We start from the raw sequence: 18,532 nt of genomic DNA on the forward strand, positions 1-18,532 counted from the left end.
TTGGGCTTTAGCCAAATTGATGAAATATAGAAGTGACAGAATCATGAAAGCCCAGGTGTTGAACATATTAGCAGCATTGTCATTTGCCTTAGCCATCTTTCTATTTTCTCTAGCTTTTCTGTTCTTCAGACATCGTTTAAGTAATTGCTAAGTTTTTGGATGCGAAATTCATAACTGGTAACTGTGAGAATATATAAGGGGAGTTCAAGAATAAGAACAAATTGGAGTAGCCAAATTCACATTCTATTCGGCGTTTCAAGAAGACAGGGCAGCCGGCAAGCGGCACTTAGGAAAATTATACTAATAGTTTGACTGAGCAAGTTATTGGACCTCAGTCCCTACTTTTGCTTTACTTATAGAATGTATTTCTTATATATGGTTCATCCAAAGAATATTTATGTTAGTATAAAAAGCAGAGGCGGAGTCAGAATTTAAAATTTACGGATTTAGAATTCTAGTACTTTTAAATTATTGAATTTTACATTAAAAATTTGTCATATTCGACAATTTTTAAGATAAATATTTACAGACTTGGATCAAAGCTACTCTCAACCACTGCCACACTAGTTGCCATGCAACCTCGACTTAGATAACTCTTGTTTGCAGACACTCACCAACAGAAAAAAAAAAGATGAACATACATAAGAAAGAGAGATAGAAGTAATTAACATGAGATTGGCATTTGGTATATGCAGCAGGAGCAAATAATATTTCTTTTGCTATGTACGTAGGTATTTTCATACGTGAGGTATTAGATTTAGTGATATATGTCACACACTTAGAATTCTGAATTTGTTTCTAGCTATTTACTTCTCTTAATTCAGCATAAGTTGAGTCTCTCAACTATCCAAAATTATCTACTAAAGTCACTTTTCTTTCGTTTGTAACAACAAAGTCACTTAACTATTCATATAGCAAGGTCACTCAACTAAATTTTTCAAATTTTTTATTGTCAAATACCTATTTTACCCTTTAAATTATTAATTTTTTTAACTTTTTAAATATTATAAAAATTTTCTCCTTTTAATCTACATTGTGATGAGCAGAATAGATAGAGTTCTTGTCAATTATGAATGGATGATACAACTGCCAGCATTAGAAATTCATTATATGCAACCAGGATTGTATGATCATTCCCCGGGCATTATAAACTAGGAGGGAGATGGACAACAGATGAGAAGAAGTTTCAAATACTTCAATATGTGGAGCATGGCATGGGATTTCAAAGCAAGAATAAAAGAAGGATGGAGGACAAATAAGCAAGGGACACAAATATACCAGTTGGTGGGGAAACTACATGGAATCAAAAGTACTCTTCAGAGAATCAACAAAGAGAGGTTCAGTAACATTGAAAAGAGAGCAGATGAAGCACTAGACATCCTTCAGCAATGTCAAAACAGAGTACAGAAGGATCCAAGAAATGAAGCACTAATCAATGAAGAAGTAAGATTAGTTGAGGAGTGTAACAAATGGAAGAAGGCACGAGAATTGTTCTTATAACAGAGGGCTAAGGTACAATGGCTCACACAAGGAGACCAAAATACCAAGTTCTTCCATGGAATGTTGAAAGCTCGAAGGAACAACAATAGAATCTTTCACATCAAGGATATGAAGGGAAATAACATAGATGATCCAGAAAAGATATTAGATTTGTGACAGGAAGGAATATAGTACACAATATACTAATTTGCCAAGATTTGGTGAGACTATATAAAAGGAAGAATACGACTAGGAGTTGTTTGATAAAAGTAGACCTACGGAAGGCATATGACACTGTGGAGTGGGGATTTATTGAAGAGATGCTACATGCTCTTAATTTCCCTCAAAGGTTCATCAAATGGGTGATGGCTTGTATCACATCCACCCATTATACGATAGCAATGAATGGTGGAGTTTATGGCAACATTAAGAGAAAACGAGGGCTAAGACAAGGGGATCCAATTTTCCCACTCCTATTTGTGATTTGTATGGAGTACCTATCTAGAATTATGAAATGGATTACTGAACAAAGCGGATTCCAATATCATACAAAGTGTAGAGGTCTCAAGTTGAATCATCTATGATTTGCAGATGATGTCTTATTCTTTTGCAAAGGAGAATGGAAATCAGTGGAGCTAATTTTGAGAGGGCTAAAAATATTCTCACAAGCATCAGGATTGAACACAAATGAAGCTAAGTCAAACATTTATAGTGCGAATATAGAGGAACAGTGCCTTAAGGATATCTGTGAGCTCACGGGGTATCAAAGAGGGACATTACCATTTAGGTATTTGGGGGTTCCGATATCTTCTAAAAAGCTATTAGCAGCAGATTGTGAAATGCTAGTGGAGAAATTGGCAAGCAAAGTTAGAACATGGGGAACTAGGAATCTATCTTATACTGGAAGGGTGTTACTGGTGAATTAAGTGATGATGCAAGTAGACTCATATTGGGCATCTATATTCATTCTCCCAAAAAATGTGTTAAAGAATATAACAACCATATGCAGGAGTTTCCTATGGGAAAAGAAGGGGAACTCAACAAAAATGTCATTAGTGGCCTCGGATATGGTATGTAGACCAAAGAGACAAGGAGGGCTTGGGATAACTGATCGTGTAATCTGGAATGAAGCAGCAATGGTGAAATATGCATGGAACATAGCTAACAAGGAGGATAATCTTTGGGCCAAATGGGTCAACCACTTATACATAAAAAACCAAACATGGTAGCAATACTCCTCACCGACTGATAGTTGCTGGTACTAGAAGAAAATTTGTTCTGTCAAGGACAAATTTGCTGATGGTTTTGTTAATAATGGATGGCTAACACAAGAGAGCAAATACTCTGTGAGAAGTGGATACCAATGGTGCAAAGGAAAAGCATAGGAACAGACATGGTATCGTGGGGTATGGAGTCGGATGAATGTGCCTAAACATAGCTTCACTAGTAGGCTTGCCATGCATAGAAAGCTACTTACGAAGGAAAGACTGTTAAGGTTGAAACTAAGCCCAGACAATTGGTGTGTGATATGTGGAAGTCAAGTAGAAACAGTGGAACACTTATTCTTTGAATGCAAACTCTCAGAGAAATGCCTACAAATGATGTTGGAGTGGATGCAAAAAGGGACAACAAAACACGATCTAAAAGGGGATATGAAAACGATCAATAAGAGGTATAAATGGGAAGAAATATAGGGAGTCTACTACAGCAGTGATTGCAGCGCTGATATAAAAGATATGGTGAGCAAGAAATGATGTATTATGGAATCAAAGAGTGCCTACGTCGAGAAGCATATGTGCACAAATACAGCATAAATGTAAGACTAGAGTAGTACCTTTACTAAAGAAGAAATGTAGTAGGAAGGGAAAAAAATGGATATATAATTTGTATAGGAAATAATGATTGAAGAACTATATTAAATAGACATAGAAAGATAGAAAGAGAGGTGGAGAAGTCAGGGGCACCGGTATGCCGAGGCAAGACATTGTAAAGTTGTTCTTTTTTTATTGAAAATAAAAGCTTTCTGTTTTACCAATAATAATAATAATAATCTACATTGTGGACTTACCTATAGAAAAATATATTTTATTTATAAAATAAAAAATAAAAAAATTAGTTTTCAGCTCATATAATGACTAAATAATAATATAATTAACATAATTTTCAACCATATATAATGTATATTATAAAAATATTTATATATAAATAATTATTTTTATATTGCGTGCATGGAATATATATTTTACAACCTTTACTTTCTTTCATTCTCAATTGTGTAAATAATTTTTTAAATTTTTGTTGTTAAAACTAAAATTATTACGAATAAATTATTCTAATTAAATTTTTTACTATGCTCATTATTTTGTTATTCCAACATTATATATGCTTAAATACTTTTTATTTTGTTAATTTCTAAATAAAATTTATTTATTATATAGGTAAGTCCATAATATAAATTAAAAAGGGGGAAATCATAATATTAAAAAGTTAAAAAAATAAAAAGAAGATAAATGTTTATAATTTAGAGGGAAAATAGGTATTTGACAATGCTTACCCTCAAAATTGGATAAAAATTAAACTTATAATGTGGATTTAAGGATACGTGATTTCACTTAATACCAATTGATAAATTTGAAGATTAAAGACATAATTGAACTATAAGGCAAATCAAATCGGTGTTTGAATAGGACTCATCCCTTGAGTTGGAGTACCCTCGAAGCAAGGATAATAAAATACAACAAGCTCACGAACAAGAGTGCGAGCGAGAAAGAAAATTATATTGCTTTTGTCTCAGTTGTGTCTACAAATGGTAAGAACCCCTCTTTATATAGTAGAGGAATTCTATATATGGTATAATTCTAATTACATAATAAAATCCCATGATTAACTAAACAACCGTTCTTGATTCGATCTGTTCTGAGATTTCTACCAAGATCTTCGACCAGTCGCGTATATCTCGCTTTTCCGTTATTACGCTATCTTCGGTATTGCTCGATGCATGTCTCATTTGGTCTCGATTGTTATCGGTCTCGATCTTGGCAGGTGCCTCGAATCTCGATCTTGGTATCTTGTCTTCGTGCCTCGATCTGATCCACTTCGGAGTCACCCTTCGATGCAAACTCCCGGTCTCAGTCAAACAATAAAATTGGGTGGTCCCGGTTTTAACCTTATACAGATAGTCCCCTCATTTTTTTGGAGTGTAATGACAAGAAACGAATTGAGCCTTCGATTTTCTACCTTGATCTTTCATGATGTCATCCTTGTGACGTCAGCGACAGAAATGACTCAAACGTCCCGTCTGTATAGTTTCCTAGGCATTAAATGTGCGTCACTCGATGGTCGGCCACCGCCAATATTGAACCATCGTTGTGAAATTTATAAATAGCCCCTCTTTCCACCATTTCGAACTTTTACTTTTAGATTCTTAATCTCCAAAGCTTTTTATATCTTCTAACTTCTTCATCTGCAAATTCACGATGTTTACTGCTACCATCTTCTCAAAACACCGAATATTATCATCTTCATCTATTTTTAACTTCAAATCCAACTAAAATGGCAAAAACATCAAAGACTATTCCTCAAAAGTAAAAACGCTTCTTCATCACGGCCGGCAGCGACAAAACACCGGTGAAATCACGACCTGAAGAGTGTGTTCCCGGGGGGGTGCGTTATCACTTCTAACTTCAAAACCGATAAAATCGCATCGATTCCTGGTCAATGCGAGCCAGTGTCGAGGTACATATGTTTGATAACTGAAGGGTACCTTAAGCAGGTAAGGAGAGACTGCAACTATAAAGGCAAATAAGTGGTGATCCCGACCCAAGAAGAAGACATTACTACCCATGTGGAAGGGTTTTTAAGTGTTTACACTTACCCTTTCACGTTGGACCCCCTCGACCCCGTCGTCGTAGATTTTTGTCGTCAGTACCAAATAACCCTAGGCCAAATCCATCCTTCTTTTGGAGAATTGTTATTCTGCTCTGATTCTTTGTGAGCAAAGTCGAAGGGGTGCCTTTCACCCTTGACCACCTCATCAGGTTATACATCCCCCGCCTCTATCGAGGCGGGTTAATAAAACTCCAACGTCGGGCCACCAAAGTACTGTTCTTGAGCATAAATAAGGACAAGGACCGAGGCTGGATGGGCCGGTTCGTTCGAGTGAGGATTTTCGACCTAATCCCGGCCGAGAAGATGCCATTTCCTGAGAAATGAAATATGAAGCGTAAGTATAATCCCATTGTTAGTTCTTATTTATTGTTTTTCCCTTTTACTTCTTTTTATCGATATCCTTTTCCGTGATGTAGCGGTCGCTTGGATGCCCGGTATGATTCCTAACCTCAATAGCTGGGTTTGGGACCTGGTCTCGACCTCTACATACGCTGAGAGCTCATGGCGCGATTTCTCAAAGGGCCGATGGGAGGCCAAAACTCATGGTAAGCCCATTTCCTATGTCTTTAATGATTCGATCAAAATGTCTTTCTTATACTTAACCAATTTTCTTGCGTGTAGGTCTGGGCAAAGATGCGGTCATGAGGCCCCCGTCTGGTGAGGAGGAGATTTCGGTCCCGGTTCCGAAATCGGCGAAGGACAACAATAGAAAAAGGGCCTCGGCTCCCGAGGACCCAGAACTTAATACAAGGATGGCTTGTAAGCCGAGGAAGAGTACTATCCCTCTGACCGAAGAATCTGTTCGGCGTATAAGGGATGAAGAAGAAGAAGAAGAAGAAAATGACGACTCCATACTAGTGGCCAGAGTGAAGAAACCCATAGATGCCCCGAAGACAACCGGATCAATGATGGTTGATAAGGCTCTGTCTCGAACTGAGGGGGTATCAGAGAAGGACTTGGGCAAAGTCCCCGAGTCGTTGGAGATCGAGGATGCCTCCCACTGAAGTGAACAAATGGTGGGTATATCTTAAGGGACTGGCCCTAAAGCTCTTCGAACTAAAGAGAACACCCCAAGTGACTCACTAGGGGCAATAGTAATCGGAGACTCACCCACCCTCCCTGCTTTTTCCGAAGGGGCAATTCGGGAAGCCTGAGCTTTGGGGACCCTCGAGATAGACGGAGCTCACGAGGGAGAGGACCCCTTTCGTGATTTGTTTAAATGTATCGAGGATGCTGCCGGCCCGAGGGACGCATCAGGTCTTTTCTTCGAGGCTCAACGAACCCTGAAATGTGTAAGTCTCGATTCCCTTTGTTGATGTCATATTCTTCCATTTTCTGCCTAACTTTTTCTCTTTTTCATATAGGCTTTAGCTCTTTATCAAGAGGCGTTTTCCAAGTCTCGGGCAGAGCTGAGCCGATGTGAGGCTGACTTTCAAGGGCTTTCGGAGGAGAGAAATGCCCCCAAACTTCTTAGTGGGCAGAAAGAGGAAGAGATCAAAGATCTTATAGCCGAGTTGGCCAAGGCTCACCAAGATCAGACAGACCTGATCGAGCAGGTAATGAAAATCTTAAAATCTCATGGGCTCAATTCGGGAATGGCGGCTAACATTTCAATCTCATAGCTGTAGCAAACGATCGAGATGATCGAGCAGTTCCGTGAAGAGGTCGACACGATAAAGGCGTGGTCTTTGGGGTGGAAATAAGGTATGGACTGCTTTGCTGCAGAAAAAGAGACTTCTCGAGCCCAATTATCATCGATCAAAAGTCAACTTCAAGTCATGAAGGAGAATAGCTCGACTCAAGCAAGGAAAATAGAGGAGCTCGAGGCACGGTTAGCTTCTGAACTTGCCAAGGCCAAATCTGAAGCCAAAAATGCAAAGGCTGAGGCGGATGGGATCGTGGCCGTCTATCGGGTCGATGCTGAAGCCGCTCAAGTCCAAGCGAGAGAGTCATCAGAGACCGCTCAAACTCGAGCATATTGGATTGCTGAACTTGCCAAATGCCAATCTCGGAGGGAAACCCTCGAGGAGATTCACGCTCGAGGTTTCGATCTTACCAACAAGATAGCAGAGGCTAGAGAGCATGAAGCCGAAGCTGAAGCGCTGGCCACTTCCGATGATGATGATGATGATGGTTGCAAGAGCGGGTCCGAGAATGGGGAGGACCTCGATATAGAAGAAGCTACCCCCGGAGGAGATCAGGAACCTTAGGATTTTTCACTTTTGATCTTTTGTATAGGATCATGATCGAACCTTGTAAACATTCATATATATAAAGATCTCTTTCCATTCCGACTTGTCTTTATTTCTTTTATGCCTTGTGAAAGTTTTGTTCATAAGTTCAAGTCTTAGGCATTTTGATCGAAACCGAATTAGTGTAGTTTTTATAATCGAGTGAGTACTTTCTCGAACTCGGAACAGGGTGACCCTTAGGTTTTAATTGAGTGAGGATGATTTCTTCGAACTCAAAAATAAATTGGCCATTTAGGCTCTTGAATTAGGCCGATATGGCCATGGCAAAAAGAATGGCTTTCTCCCTTTTTCGGCTTGAAACATTTATCATTTAATCATATAAATTCTGTCGTGCCTTAACACGAAATAAAGGATTTTCTCGAGAATTCGAACGGTTCCGTTCCATATGCCCACTGGGGTGATATGGCATTTTTGTGGCCTTCAAGAAACTTTGTTACTTTGCTGCCGATGAATTGCTTTCCATTATCGCATATGATCTCGGCAGGCATATTGTGTTCCATCTTCAGCCAATCCCATAGGACTCAGTTGGTATTTCTCGGACCCAAACATATTGCCAATGGTTCATCGAACATCCTTCTATATAGTGTTCCATCTTCAGCCAATGTGAATCGTGCGGCCTTTGTACGTAGAGTCCTCGATTCCTTAGGATCCGACGAAAGTTTTCCATTCTTTAGGTACTCGATATATTTATTCTTCTAATCTCAGGTCGGGCTTGTAGAGTTTATTTTGGTGTGGCCTTATTCGATCACTGACCTCGAAACTTGCACGATAGTCCCCATGCTAATTTTGTCGTCTTCAACCGATGACCCAAATTTGCAAGGGCATCGGCATCACTGTTTCGCTCTCGAGTGACGTAGGGTCCATTATTAAAACTGATGTAGTGTCACCTGTAATTTATCCAAGTATCTCATCATTCTATCGTCTCGAACCTCGAAGGTTCCGTTGACTTGGTTTACCACAAGTAAGCAGTCACAAACTCTTAGCTAGCTCAAGACCTGCAATCATGACCTCATACTCGGCCTCGTTATTAGTTAACTTAGAAGTTTTGATAGACTGTCTAATTGTATTACCTGTGGGTGGCTTCAAAATGATGCCTAGCCCGGACCCCCTCACGTTCGAAGCGCCGTATGTGAATAGGGTCCACACCCCCGATGTTGTACCCAATTTTAATAATAGTTCTTTTTCAACCTTAGGTACGAGGGTTGGCGTAAAGTCATCCACGAAGTCTGCTAAGATTTGAGACTTGATGGTCATTCAGGGTTGATACTCGATATCGTACCCGTTGATTTCGACGGCCTTTTTGGCCAATCGGCCCAAGAGTTCGGGCTTATGCAAAATAATGCGAAGAGGATAAGTGGTCACCACACAAATTGGGTGACATTGAAAATATGGTTTTAATTTCCTAGAGGCGCTTATTAGGGCAAGCGTCAATTTTTTTAAGTGTGGGTACCGGGTCTCGGCCTCGTTTAAAGTTCGACTAACATAGTAAACAGGAAATTGCATACCTTGCTCTTCTCGAACTAGGACTCCACTTACCACAATTTTCGAGACTGCTAAGTACAAGTAGAGTTGCTCGTCTACTTTCGGAGTATGAAGCACTGGCAGGCTCGAGAGGTACCGCTTTAACTCTTCCAATGCTTGTTGGCATTCCGGGGTCCATGCAAAATTGTTCTTCTTTTTGAGCAGTGAGAAGAACTTGTGACTTCTATCGGAAGATTTTGAGATGAATCGGCCGAGGGCGGCTATGCTCCCTGTTAATCTTTGTACGGCCTTAACATTATCCAAGACTGTGATGTCTTCGATTTCCTTGATCTTATCGGGGTTGATTTCGATACCCCGATTTGATACCATAAAGCCGAGGAATATGCCCGAACCGACCCCAAATGCACACTTCTTCGGATTGAGTTTCATGTTATATTTCCTTAGTATATCGAATGTCTCCTGCAAATGTGTCAAATGGTCCTCTGCTCGCAGGGACTTAACTAGCATATCGTTAATATAAACTTCCATTGACTTACCTATTTGTTCTTCGAACATTCGATTTACTAAGCGTTGATAAGTTGCACCAACATTTTTTAGTCCAAACGGCATTACATTATAACAATAGGTGTCGTACTTAGTGATGAACAAAGTTTTTTCCTCATCCTCCATGTTCATTTGTATTTGATTGTACTCGGAGTAGGCATCGAAAAAATTAAGGATCTCGTGGTCGACCGTGGCATCGATCATACGATCGATATTCGGCAAAGGAAAGAGTCTTTAGGACATGCTTTGTTTAAATCTTTATAATCTACGCACATCCTAAGTTTATTTCCTTTTTTAGGGACTACGACTACGTTTGCTAACCATTCGGGATATTTTACCTCCCGAATGGATCCTATTTTGAGAAGTTTGGTTACCTCGTCCTTGATGAATGCATGTTTTACCTCGGACTGAGGTCTTCTCTTTTGTTTTATCGGACAGAACTTCGGGTCCAAGCTCAGTCGATGTGTAAAGATTTCTGGTGGGATCCCTGTAATATCTAAATGGAACCAAACAAAACAATCCATATTATTGATAATAAATTTAATGAGTTTTTCCCTGAATTCGGGGCTTAACCCAGTTCCCAGGTATACCTTTCGGTCAAGTAGATGCCCGATCAGTACGACCTACTCTAGCTCCTCGACCGTCGATTTGGTGGCGTCGGAATCCTCGAGGATTATGAAGGATCTAGGGATCCAATATTCATCGTCCTCGTCCGTTCCCTGCTTCTGCGATTGAGTCAAGGCTGGCAGCTGTGGTTGCTATTTAGCTTCCTGTTTTCCTTTGGACTCCGATTCTTTTGTTGATGAAAGTGCCCATATCAGTATCACTTCGTCGACCACGATCATCTCTTTAGCTGTGTGATGCTCCACGTACACGGTTTTTATTCCATCCGGTGTTGGGAACTTCAGCATTTGGCGAAGTGTTGAAGGGACTGCCCTCATATTGTGAATCCATGGTCTTCTGAACAAAGCGTTGTATCTCATATCACCTTCTATCACATGGAACTTGGTTTCTTGAATAGTCCCAACTATATTTACTGGTAAAATGATTTCTCCTTTAGTCATTTCGCTTGCCATGTTGAAACCATTGAGAACTCGAGCTACCGACACGATCTGATCTTGTAGGCCGAGATGCTCTACAACCCTCGATCGAATAATATTGGCCGAGCTTCCTGGATCAATTAAAACACGTTTAACCTGAATTTTATTTACAAGGATAAAGATTACCAATGCATAATTGTGGGGTTGTGTGATCCCTTTTGCTTTCTCATCGTTGAATGATAAAGTGCCTTCTGCTACATAGTCTCGAGTTTGTTTTTCCCTGGTGATCGATACGTTAGTGCGTTTGAAAACGGGCCCTTGTGAAATATCGATCCCACCAACGATCATGTAAATCATGTGTTGTGGTTCTTCCTATTCATTTTTCTTGTTTGCATCCGTGTCTCTAAAATGATTTTTAGCTCGGTCGCTTAAGAACTCTCAAAAGGTGACCCTCGTTGAAGATATGGGCCACCTCCTCCCTTAGTTATCTACAGTCTTCGGTTTTGTGACCATGCGTACCATGGTATTTACATATTTGATTGGGGTTCCTTTGGGATGGATTGGTCTGTAGGGGCCTGGGCCATCTAGTATCTTTGATTCTCCTAGTGGCTGACACAATACCTGATGTGTCGATGCTGAAGTTGTATTCTGATAATCGTGGTGCCTCTATGGGAATGGCACGTTTATCAAAACTATTTTTTCTCATGAGTCCTCGAGAGCGTTGTCCTCGATTGTTCCTTTGATTATTTTGGATGGGATTGCATCCTGGGCCGATGTTTCTACGATCTGCATTGTATAGTTGATATCGGTCTCTGTTCGACCGAGGTTCTCTGTCGATATCTCTCTGAGTTCTTCCAACGGGCATGATCGGATAAGCGGAACCGAAAGGGGTCCCTAATTGATCATCCTCGACTCTGATCTTCGACTTGTATCGATTATGTACATCGGCCCACGTTACCGCTGGGTATTCAATTAAATTCTGCTTTAGCTGTCGTGAGGCCACCGAACTCCGATCGTTCAAACCTTGAGTGAAAGCTTGAACAACCCAATCGTCTGTGATTGGTGGTAGTTCAATGCGTTCTATATGAAACCGAGATACAAACACCCTCAACATTTCGTTATCTTTCTGTTTTACCTTGAAGAGGTCTGACTTCCTAGTCGCAACCTTTATTGCTCCGGCATGTGCCTTTACGAAAGAGTACGTAAGCATGGCGACGGAATCGATGGAATTAGGCGGCAGATTGTGATATCATATCATTGCCCCCTTCGATAGAGTTTCTCCAAATTTCTTTAGTAGAACTAATTCGATCTCATCATCTTCTAAATCATTTTCTTTTATTGCACATGTATTGGAGGTGACATGCTCATTTGGACCAATGGTCCCATTATACTTGAGGATTTTCGGTATGCGGAATTTCTTCGGAATGGGCTTCGGAGCCGCACTTGGGGGGAACGGCTGCTACACGAACTTCTTCGAGTCCATACCTTTTAAAATTGGTGGCGCCCCCGGTATTTGGTCAACCCAGGAGTTATATGTCTCTACTTTCTTGTCATTTGCCTCGATTTTATTTTCTCCCGTTTCAATTCGTTTAGTGATCTCCTCGAGCACTTTCATAATGACGGGGTCAGTCCCCAATTCATTGGCATTCGACCTTTCCAGCAATGGCTCGATCATGTGGACAACTTCTGGTTCTACCCCACTCGGCGCTCGATGTTGATTTTGTAGTTGCGCTATAGCGGCTTGTTGAGCCTGTAACATTTCAAATATCAATTGGAGGCTGACTCCACCATCTCCTCCGCCCTGCGTACCTCGACCACCAGATCGGCCTTCCCTACGTACGCTACCTTCGGGATCAACACCCAAATTTGTATTTAGGGCTATATGTGAACTGACGTCGATGGGGTTTGCAATTGGTACTCCCTCGAGATCAGCCTGAGGCACCTCGATTCCTGGGGCGCTTATATCGTCGTTCTCCTTGTGAAATCTGAAACAGTTGTCACCATGTGCGGGTGTTGTTTGTGAGTTTGACATGTTTTTTTCTGAAAATAAAAATACTTACAAGAACAAGCGTAATGTAGTGTGTGTTATTGAAATCAGTATTTAGCAATCACTATTATCCTTAGCCCCCACGGTGGGCGCCAAACTGTTTACCCTCAAAATTGGATAACAATTAAACTTATAATGTGGATTTAAGGATACGTGATTTCACTTAATACCAATTGATAAATTTGAAGATTAAAAACAGAATTGAACTATAAGGCAAATCAAACCGGTGTTTGAATAGGACTCAGCCCTTGAGTTGAAGTACCCTCGAACTGATTGATGCAAGGACAATAAAATACAATAAGCTGAAGAACAAGAGTGTGAGCGAGAAAGAAAATTATATTGCTTTTGTCTCAGTTGTATCTATAAATGCTTAGAACCCCTCCTTATATAGTAGAGGAATTCTATATATGGTATAATTTTAATTACATAAGAAAATCCCATGATTAACTAAACAACCGTTCTTGATTCGATCCGTTCCGAGATTTCTGCCATGATCTTCGACCAGTCGCGGATATCTCGCTTTTCCGTTATTACGCTATCTTTGGTATTGCTCGATGTTTGTCTCATTTTTTCACGACCCAAAATTTTCCACCGACAGGACCGTGTTGGCGCCTAATATTTCACTTGCTAGGCAAGCCAACGTTAGAAAATCGTTAAACCAATTCCTTATTTCCATTCAGTAAATAACAATCATTAACTAAGATGAAATATAAGAGGTGCGGAATTTTATAAAACTGTATTAATTACTACCACCCGGATCTGGAGTCACGATTCACGAGAATTCTAGAATTTACTACAAGTAATAGTCTGAAAGAAATACAACTGTCTGAATGAAAGAAAACAACAGTGACATAAAAAGTAGACGGGGATTTCAAGGTCTGTGAACGTCGACAGATCTACCTTGAGTCTCCGGACAGCGGACCAATAGCAAAATCTTGATCAACCTGAGCTGGTATCAAAGTCTACACAGAAAGTGCAGAGTGCAGCATCAGTACAACCGACCCCATGTACTGATAAGTGTCAAGCCTAACCTCGGCGACAAAGTGATGAGGCTAGGACACGACACCCACATATAACCTGAACATTACAATCATGCTAGTGGCAACAACAGTAATTAAAGAAATAACGCATAAATAATGGGAAGGGAACATACAGTGAGGGAATACAACATAAAGAGTGAGAATAATGAAAAGACAGAATTAAACCAAAAATCCTTAAACGAATTGAGCAATTAAAACAGCAAGAAAACGGCACGGCATCACCCTTCGTGCTTTTACTCTCAACCTCACCAAATACATAAATAGAACGGCACGGCATCACCCTCCGTGCATTAAACCTCTCATAATATACACGGCATCACCCTTCGTATTTTACACTCTTCCTCACAATATAAATAATGTATGCACGGCATCACCCTTCGTGCTTTACACTCTTCCTCATAATATAAATAATGCATGCACGGCATCACCCTTAGTGCTTTACACTCCTCCTCACAAATCACAAAATCAATAATAACGGATAGATAGGAGTAACACAAAGAAACCAGTATTTTACCCATAATCAATAGCACAATGTAACCTCAACCTTGAATCAATATTTCAGAGTTACCAAATCTTAGTGAAACCAGATATAAGTCACCCAACATTTCAAATAACCCGCTAAGCATGGATAGTAGAACTTAAAGCTATAAAATAAACAAGAATAGAATTTCACTCGCATATTATGATTCGACAACGATGCATAGATGCTCGTCACCTCACCTATACATCGTATTTAACAACCAAACACGTAGCAAATGAACACATACTACCTATTCACTCAAGCCAAAGTTAGACACGACAGTTATTTTGCTCTGAAAACCACTTAATTCTCAATCACAACTTTTTCTTTGGAATTTACCTCCAAACCACTCGTATCTATTCAAAAATGACTCAATAACATCAAATATTGCTAAAGGAATCAATTATATTTCATAAATTAAATTTCTCAAGTTTTCCTCCAAAAAGTCAAAAAAAGACCCCGGGTCCGCTTGGTCAAAACCCAAGGTTCGGACCAAAATCTATTTACCCATTCACCTCCGAGCACGAATATGTAATTATTTTTGGAATCCGACCTCAAATTGATGTCTAAATCCACAAATTTTTGAAATCCCTAGTTTCTACCCAAAACCCATAATTCTAACATGAAAACCTTAGATTTTAGGTTGAAATCTTGTAAAATGTAATGAAAGATTGAAAAAAATAAGTTTAGAATCACTTACCTATGATTTGGGAAAGAAATGGTCTTTGAAAAAATCACCTCTTGTGTTTTAAGTCTTGAAAATTTGAGAAATGAATGAAAATTCCCGTCCAAAAGTCATTTTGATCAGCTGCAGGTGTCGCATTTGCGACCTGAGCTTCGCAAATGCGAAGAAATCATCGCAAATACGAAGCCATTCACACCTCAGTTGCCTTCGCAAATGCGAACCTTGAATCTTCGCAAATGCCACTACATGATCGCATTTGCGATCACTACCCTTCCCCGACTCCCTTCGCAAATGCGAAAGAAAACTCGCAAATGCGAAAACTATTGGCCCAGCTTCTCTTCGCATATGCGATGAGAAGCTCCCAAATGCGAACCTCTCAGAGGTCGCAATTGCGATGCCTGATCTCGCAAATGCGAGATCAGAGGCCTGCAATAATATCAGATGTCCAGCAGTGTTTTCCAAGCCAAATCTCACTCCGTAGCCTATCCGAAACTCACCCGAGCCTTCGGGGCTCCAAACCAAACATGCACACAAGTCTAAAAACATCATACGAACGTGCTCGCGCGATCAAATCGCCAAAATAACATCTAGAAATGCGAATTTTGTACCAAATCAAATAAAATTCTCAAGAACACTTTAAAATTTCTATTTTCTCAACTGGACGTCTGAATCACGTCAAATCAACTCCGTTTCTCACCAAATTTCACAGACAGGTCTTAATATCATAATGAACTTGTACCGGACTCCGGAACCAAAATACGGACCCGATATTAACAATGCCAAATATCAATCAATTCTTAAAAATAAATAATTTTCAAACTTTTAATTTTCATCAAAAATTCATAACTCAAGCTAGGGACCTCCGAATTCGACTCCGGGCATACGCCCAGGTCCCATAATTCGATACGGACTTACCGGGACCATCAAAGCACGGATCCAGGCCCGTTTACCAAAATTGTTGACCGAAGTCAACTAAATTCAACTTTTTAAGGCAAAAATTCTTATTTTCATTAGTTTTCAACATAAAAGCTTCCCGGAAACCTGCACGGACTGCGCATGCAAATCGAGGAGGGTAAAAAAGAGATTTTTAAGGCTTAAGAGCGCAGATTCGAGTTCTAAAACATAAGATGACCTTTTGGATCATCACACGGTTGGTCTCGATTGTTATCGGCCTCGATCTTGGTAGGTGCCTCGAATCTCGATCTCGGTACCTTGTCTTTGTGCCTCAATCCGATCCACTTCGGAGTCGTCCTTCGATGCAAACTTTCGGTCTCGGTCAAACAGTAAAATCGGGTGGGCCCGATTTTAACCGTATACAGACAATCCAAAATTTGAAAAATCTAGTTGAGTGACCTTCTGAGTGATATAAGCATAGTTAAGTGACTTTGTTGTTATAAAAGAAAAGAAAAAAGTGACTTTAATAGATAATTTGGGATAGTTGAGTGACCATTTGAATAATGGACTCGTACAAGCTCACTAGTTGTGACTTCAGTATTAACACAATAGTCCAAGCGAATATCAACGCAAAGTAAGTTGAATACCACTAGAAACTTGAACTTTATTGAATACAATGCACTCGAGAGCTTCAACAGGGGCAGTTACATGGAAAGACCTTTTTAACTTATTTCAACAAATCATAACAAGTCTTTTTTTTTATTTCTAAAGCCCAATTCAACAAGAAGTGCATCAGTTTTGCACATGTGATATATTAATTAGGACAAGGTGCCATCAACGCAAAGCCATTGACCCACAAAAAGAGCAGTGCAGTTGAGGTTCGGATTAATAGCACTGAAAACATCAGTGCCTAAACCAAATGTCTTGGAAACGTCGAAGCATGTGTCTCCATTCTTCACATTCACCACCTTCAAACATGTCAATGCTCGTCTTCGATTCACTGCTTTAATAAAACCAGTTTGTAAATAGTCAATACGTAAATGTGGATTTAAGATTTGAAACCAGTTAATGTAGAGTCTTAACATATGTAGATATGAGTTTGAGTTTTACGCACTGATCGTGTGCTAAAAATCTTTCTACAATTAGATTATTTGTAAGGTAATTAATGATAATCTATGTGATATGCATTACTAATTGATAACTTAAATCCTATAGATATCTTTAAAAAAGTTCCGATAAACATGTGCAGGGGTGGCCCGATGGTAAGGCAACTCAAGCGACGGCTTGATGCTCCATATTTATAGGGGTCCAAAATTTTCTAATATTAAATAGTTGTATATGATTAAAAAAAATTAAAAATATCTAATATATAAAAAAAATACAATTTTCATGAAAAAGGAAATAAGAGATAATTTGGTGATATAAATAATTACTTTTGTGATTCAGCCATAAACTTTAGGTGTGAATATGTTTCTTGACTTCTTTATACACTATCATCGTTATCATGAGGCCCATATTATTTTGATTACTTTGTCTTTCTTTACAAGTCCACTATATCATAAAACATTCCGTCAAGTAAGATAGCAAAAGACAATTGCAACCATTTTTTGTCAAGCTTTCCCGGCATTGCACCAAAAATATTGAAGCAACAAAAGTAATATCAAGTTATCTATAACTGTTTGTTAAACCAGGTTCAATTGTTCCGTACTTTTCTTATTACTTTGCATCTAGAATTTGTTATTTTTTGATATCTTTTGTTTGTACGTATATGTATCATCTTTTTATTTATTTATTATGAATTTAAATATGTCAACAAGAAAATATGAATCTGTGTATTAAAAATGCCAAAAAAATAAAAGAATTGGAACTTTAATACAATCCCAAAAATGAGCGCTTGATAAATTTTTAGCGAACAATAAAAACTTTAAATAAAAAATTAAGGAAAATTTTGTGGTAGATGAACAAATTACTAATATAGTTGAGTTAGACGACAATGGAATCCAAGAAGAAGAAGAAATAATTGATGAGTCACAGATTTTTTAGAAAATCAGAAAATCCTAAAAGAATTGAATAATAATCCTAGAAAGTGGAAACATATATAATCCTACTCAAGAAATCGATTATAAATAAATTATTAATAATTTTACATCTTAAAAAACTAGAAAAATAAACTTTAAATAAAAATTTACTAAATGAGTTTTTTAATACCGAAAAACTTAGGGGCCTTGTTGAAGTTGGGCTTTAGGCCCCAAACACCATTGGGCCGCCCCTGAACATGTGTAAAAGCATATCTTACCAGCATCAGTAACTTGGCCGCTTTCAGCCAAAGTGACGAAGAGAAGAAGTGAGAGGATCATGAATGTCAAAGCCAGAAACATGTTATAAGCAACATTGCCATTTACCTTGGTCATATTTTGTGTCTATCTTCTTTACTGGTTTTTGCCTCAAATGTCTAGTGGATGTGATTTTCAGAACTAGAAACTGTGGTTATTTATATACGAGGAGTTCAAGAATAAGAACAAAGATGAAAATTTACATTGTTCAAATCATCAATGTTTCAGGAAGATAAGGACAACCAGATAGCAACAATTGGTTGGATTTTACAAGATAATGATACAAATATTAGAAGATATATTTATCAAAATAAGGAAAAACTTCCTTT

At 39.0% G+C, this 18,532-nt stretch overlaps 1 protein-coding gene and 1 long non-coding RNA gene across 3 annotated transcripts; both read right to left on the reverse strand.

Moving 5' to 3' along the window:
* Positions 1–10,402: 10,402 nt before the first annotated feature.
* On the reverse strand, positions 10,403–11,032 carry LOC138905117 (uncharacterized). Its single transcript, XM_070193620.1, has one exon. It carries the CDS (start codon positions 11,030–11,032, stop codon positions 10,403–10,405), a length of 630 nt encoding a protein of 209 aa, XP_070049721.1.
* A 5,450-nt stretch (positions 11,033–16,482) lies between these two features.
* Positions 16,483–18,327, reverse strand: LOC138904897 (uncharacterized). 2 transcript variants are annotated; one of them, XR_011413487.1, is made up of 2 exons: positions 18,167–18,327; positions 16,483–16,870 (listed from the first exon to the last, which is right to left on the reverse strand). It is a non-coding gene; the product is annotated as an uncharacterized lncRNA (long non-coding RNA). The 2 variants fall into 2 exon arrangements; XR_011413488.1 differs by having other exon boundaries at positions 16,483–16,873.
* Positions 18,328–18,532: the final 205 nt, after the last annotated feature.

Source organism: Nicotiana tomentosiformis, chromosome 2 (genome assembly GCF_000390325.3).
Source record: "Nicotiana tomentosiformis chromosome 2, ASM39032v3, whole genome shotgun sequence".
In the NCBI taxonomy this organism is placed as follows: Eukaryota; Viridiplantae; Streptophyta; class Magnoliopsida; order Solanales; family Solanaceae; genus Nicotiana; species Nicotiana tomentosiformis.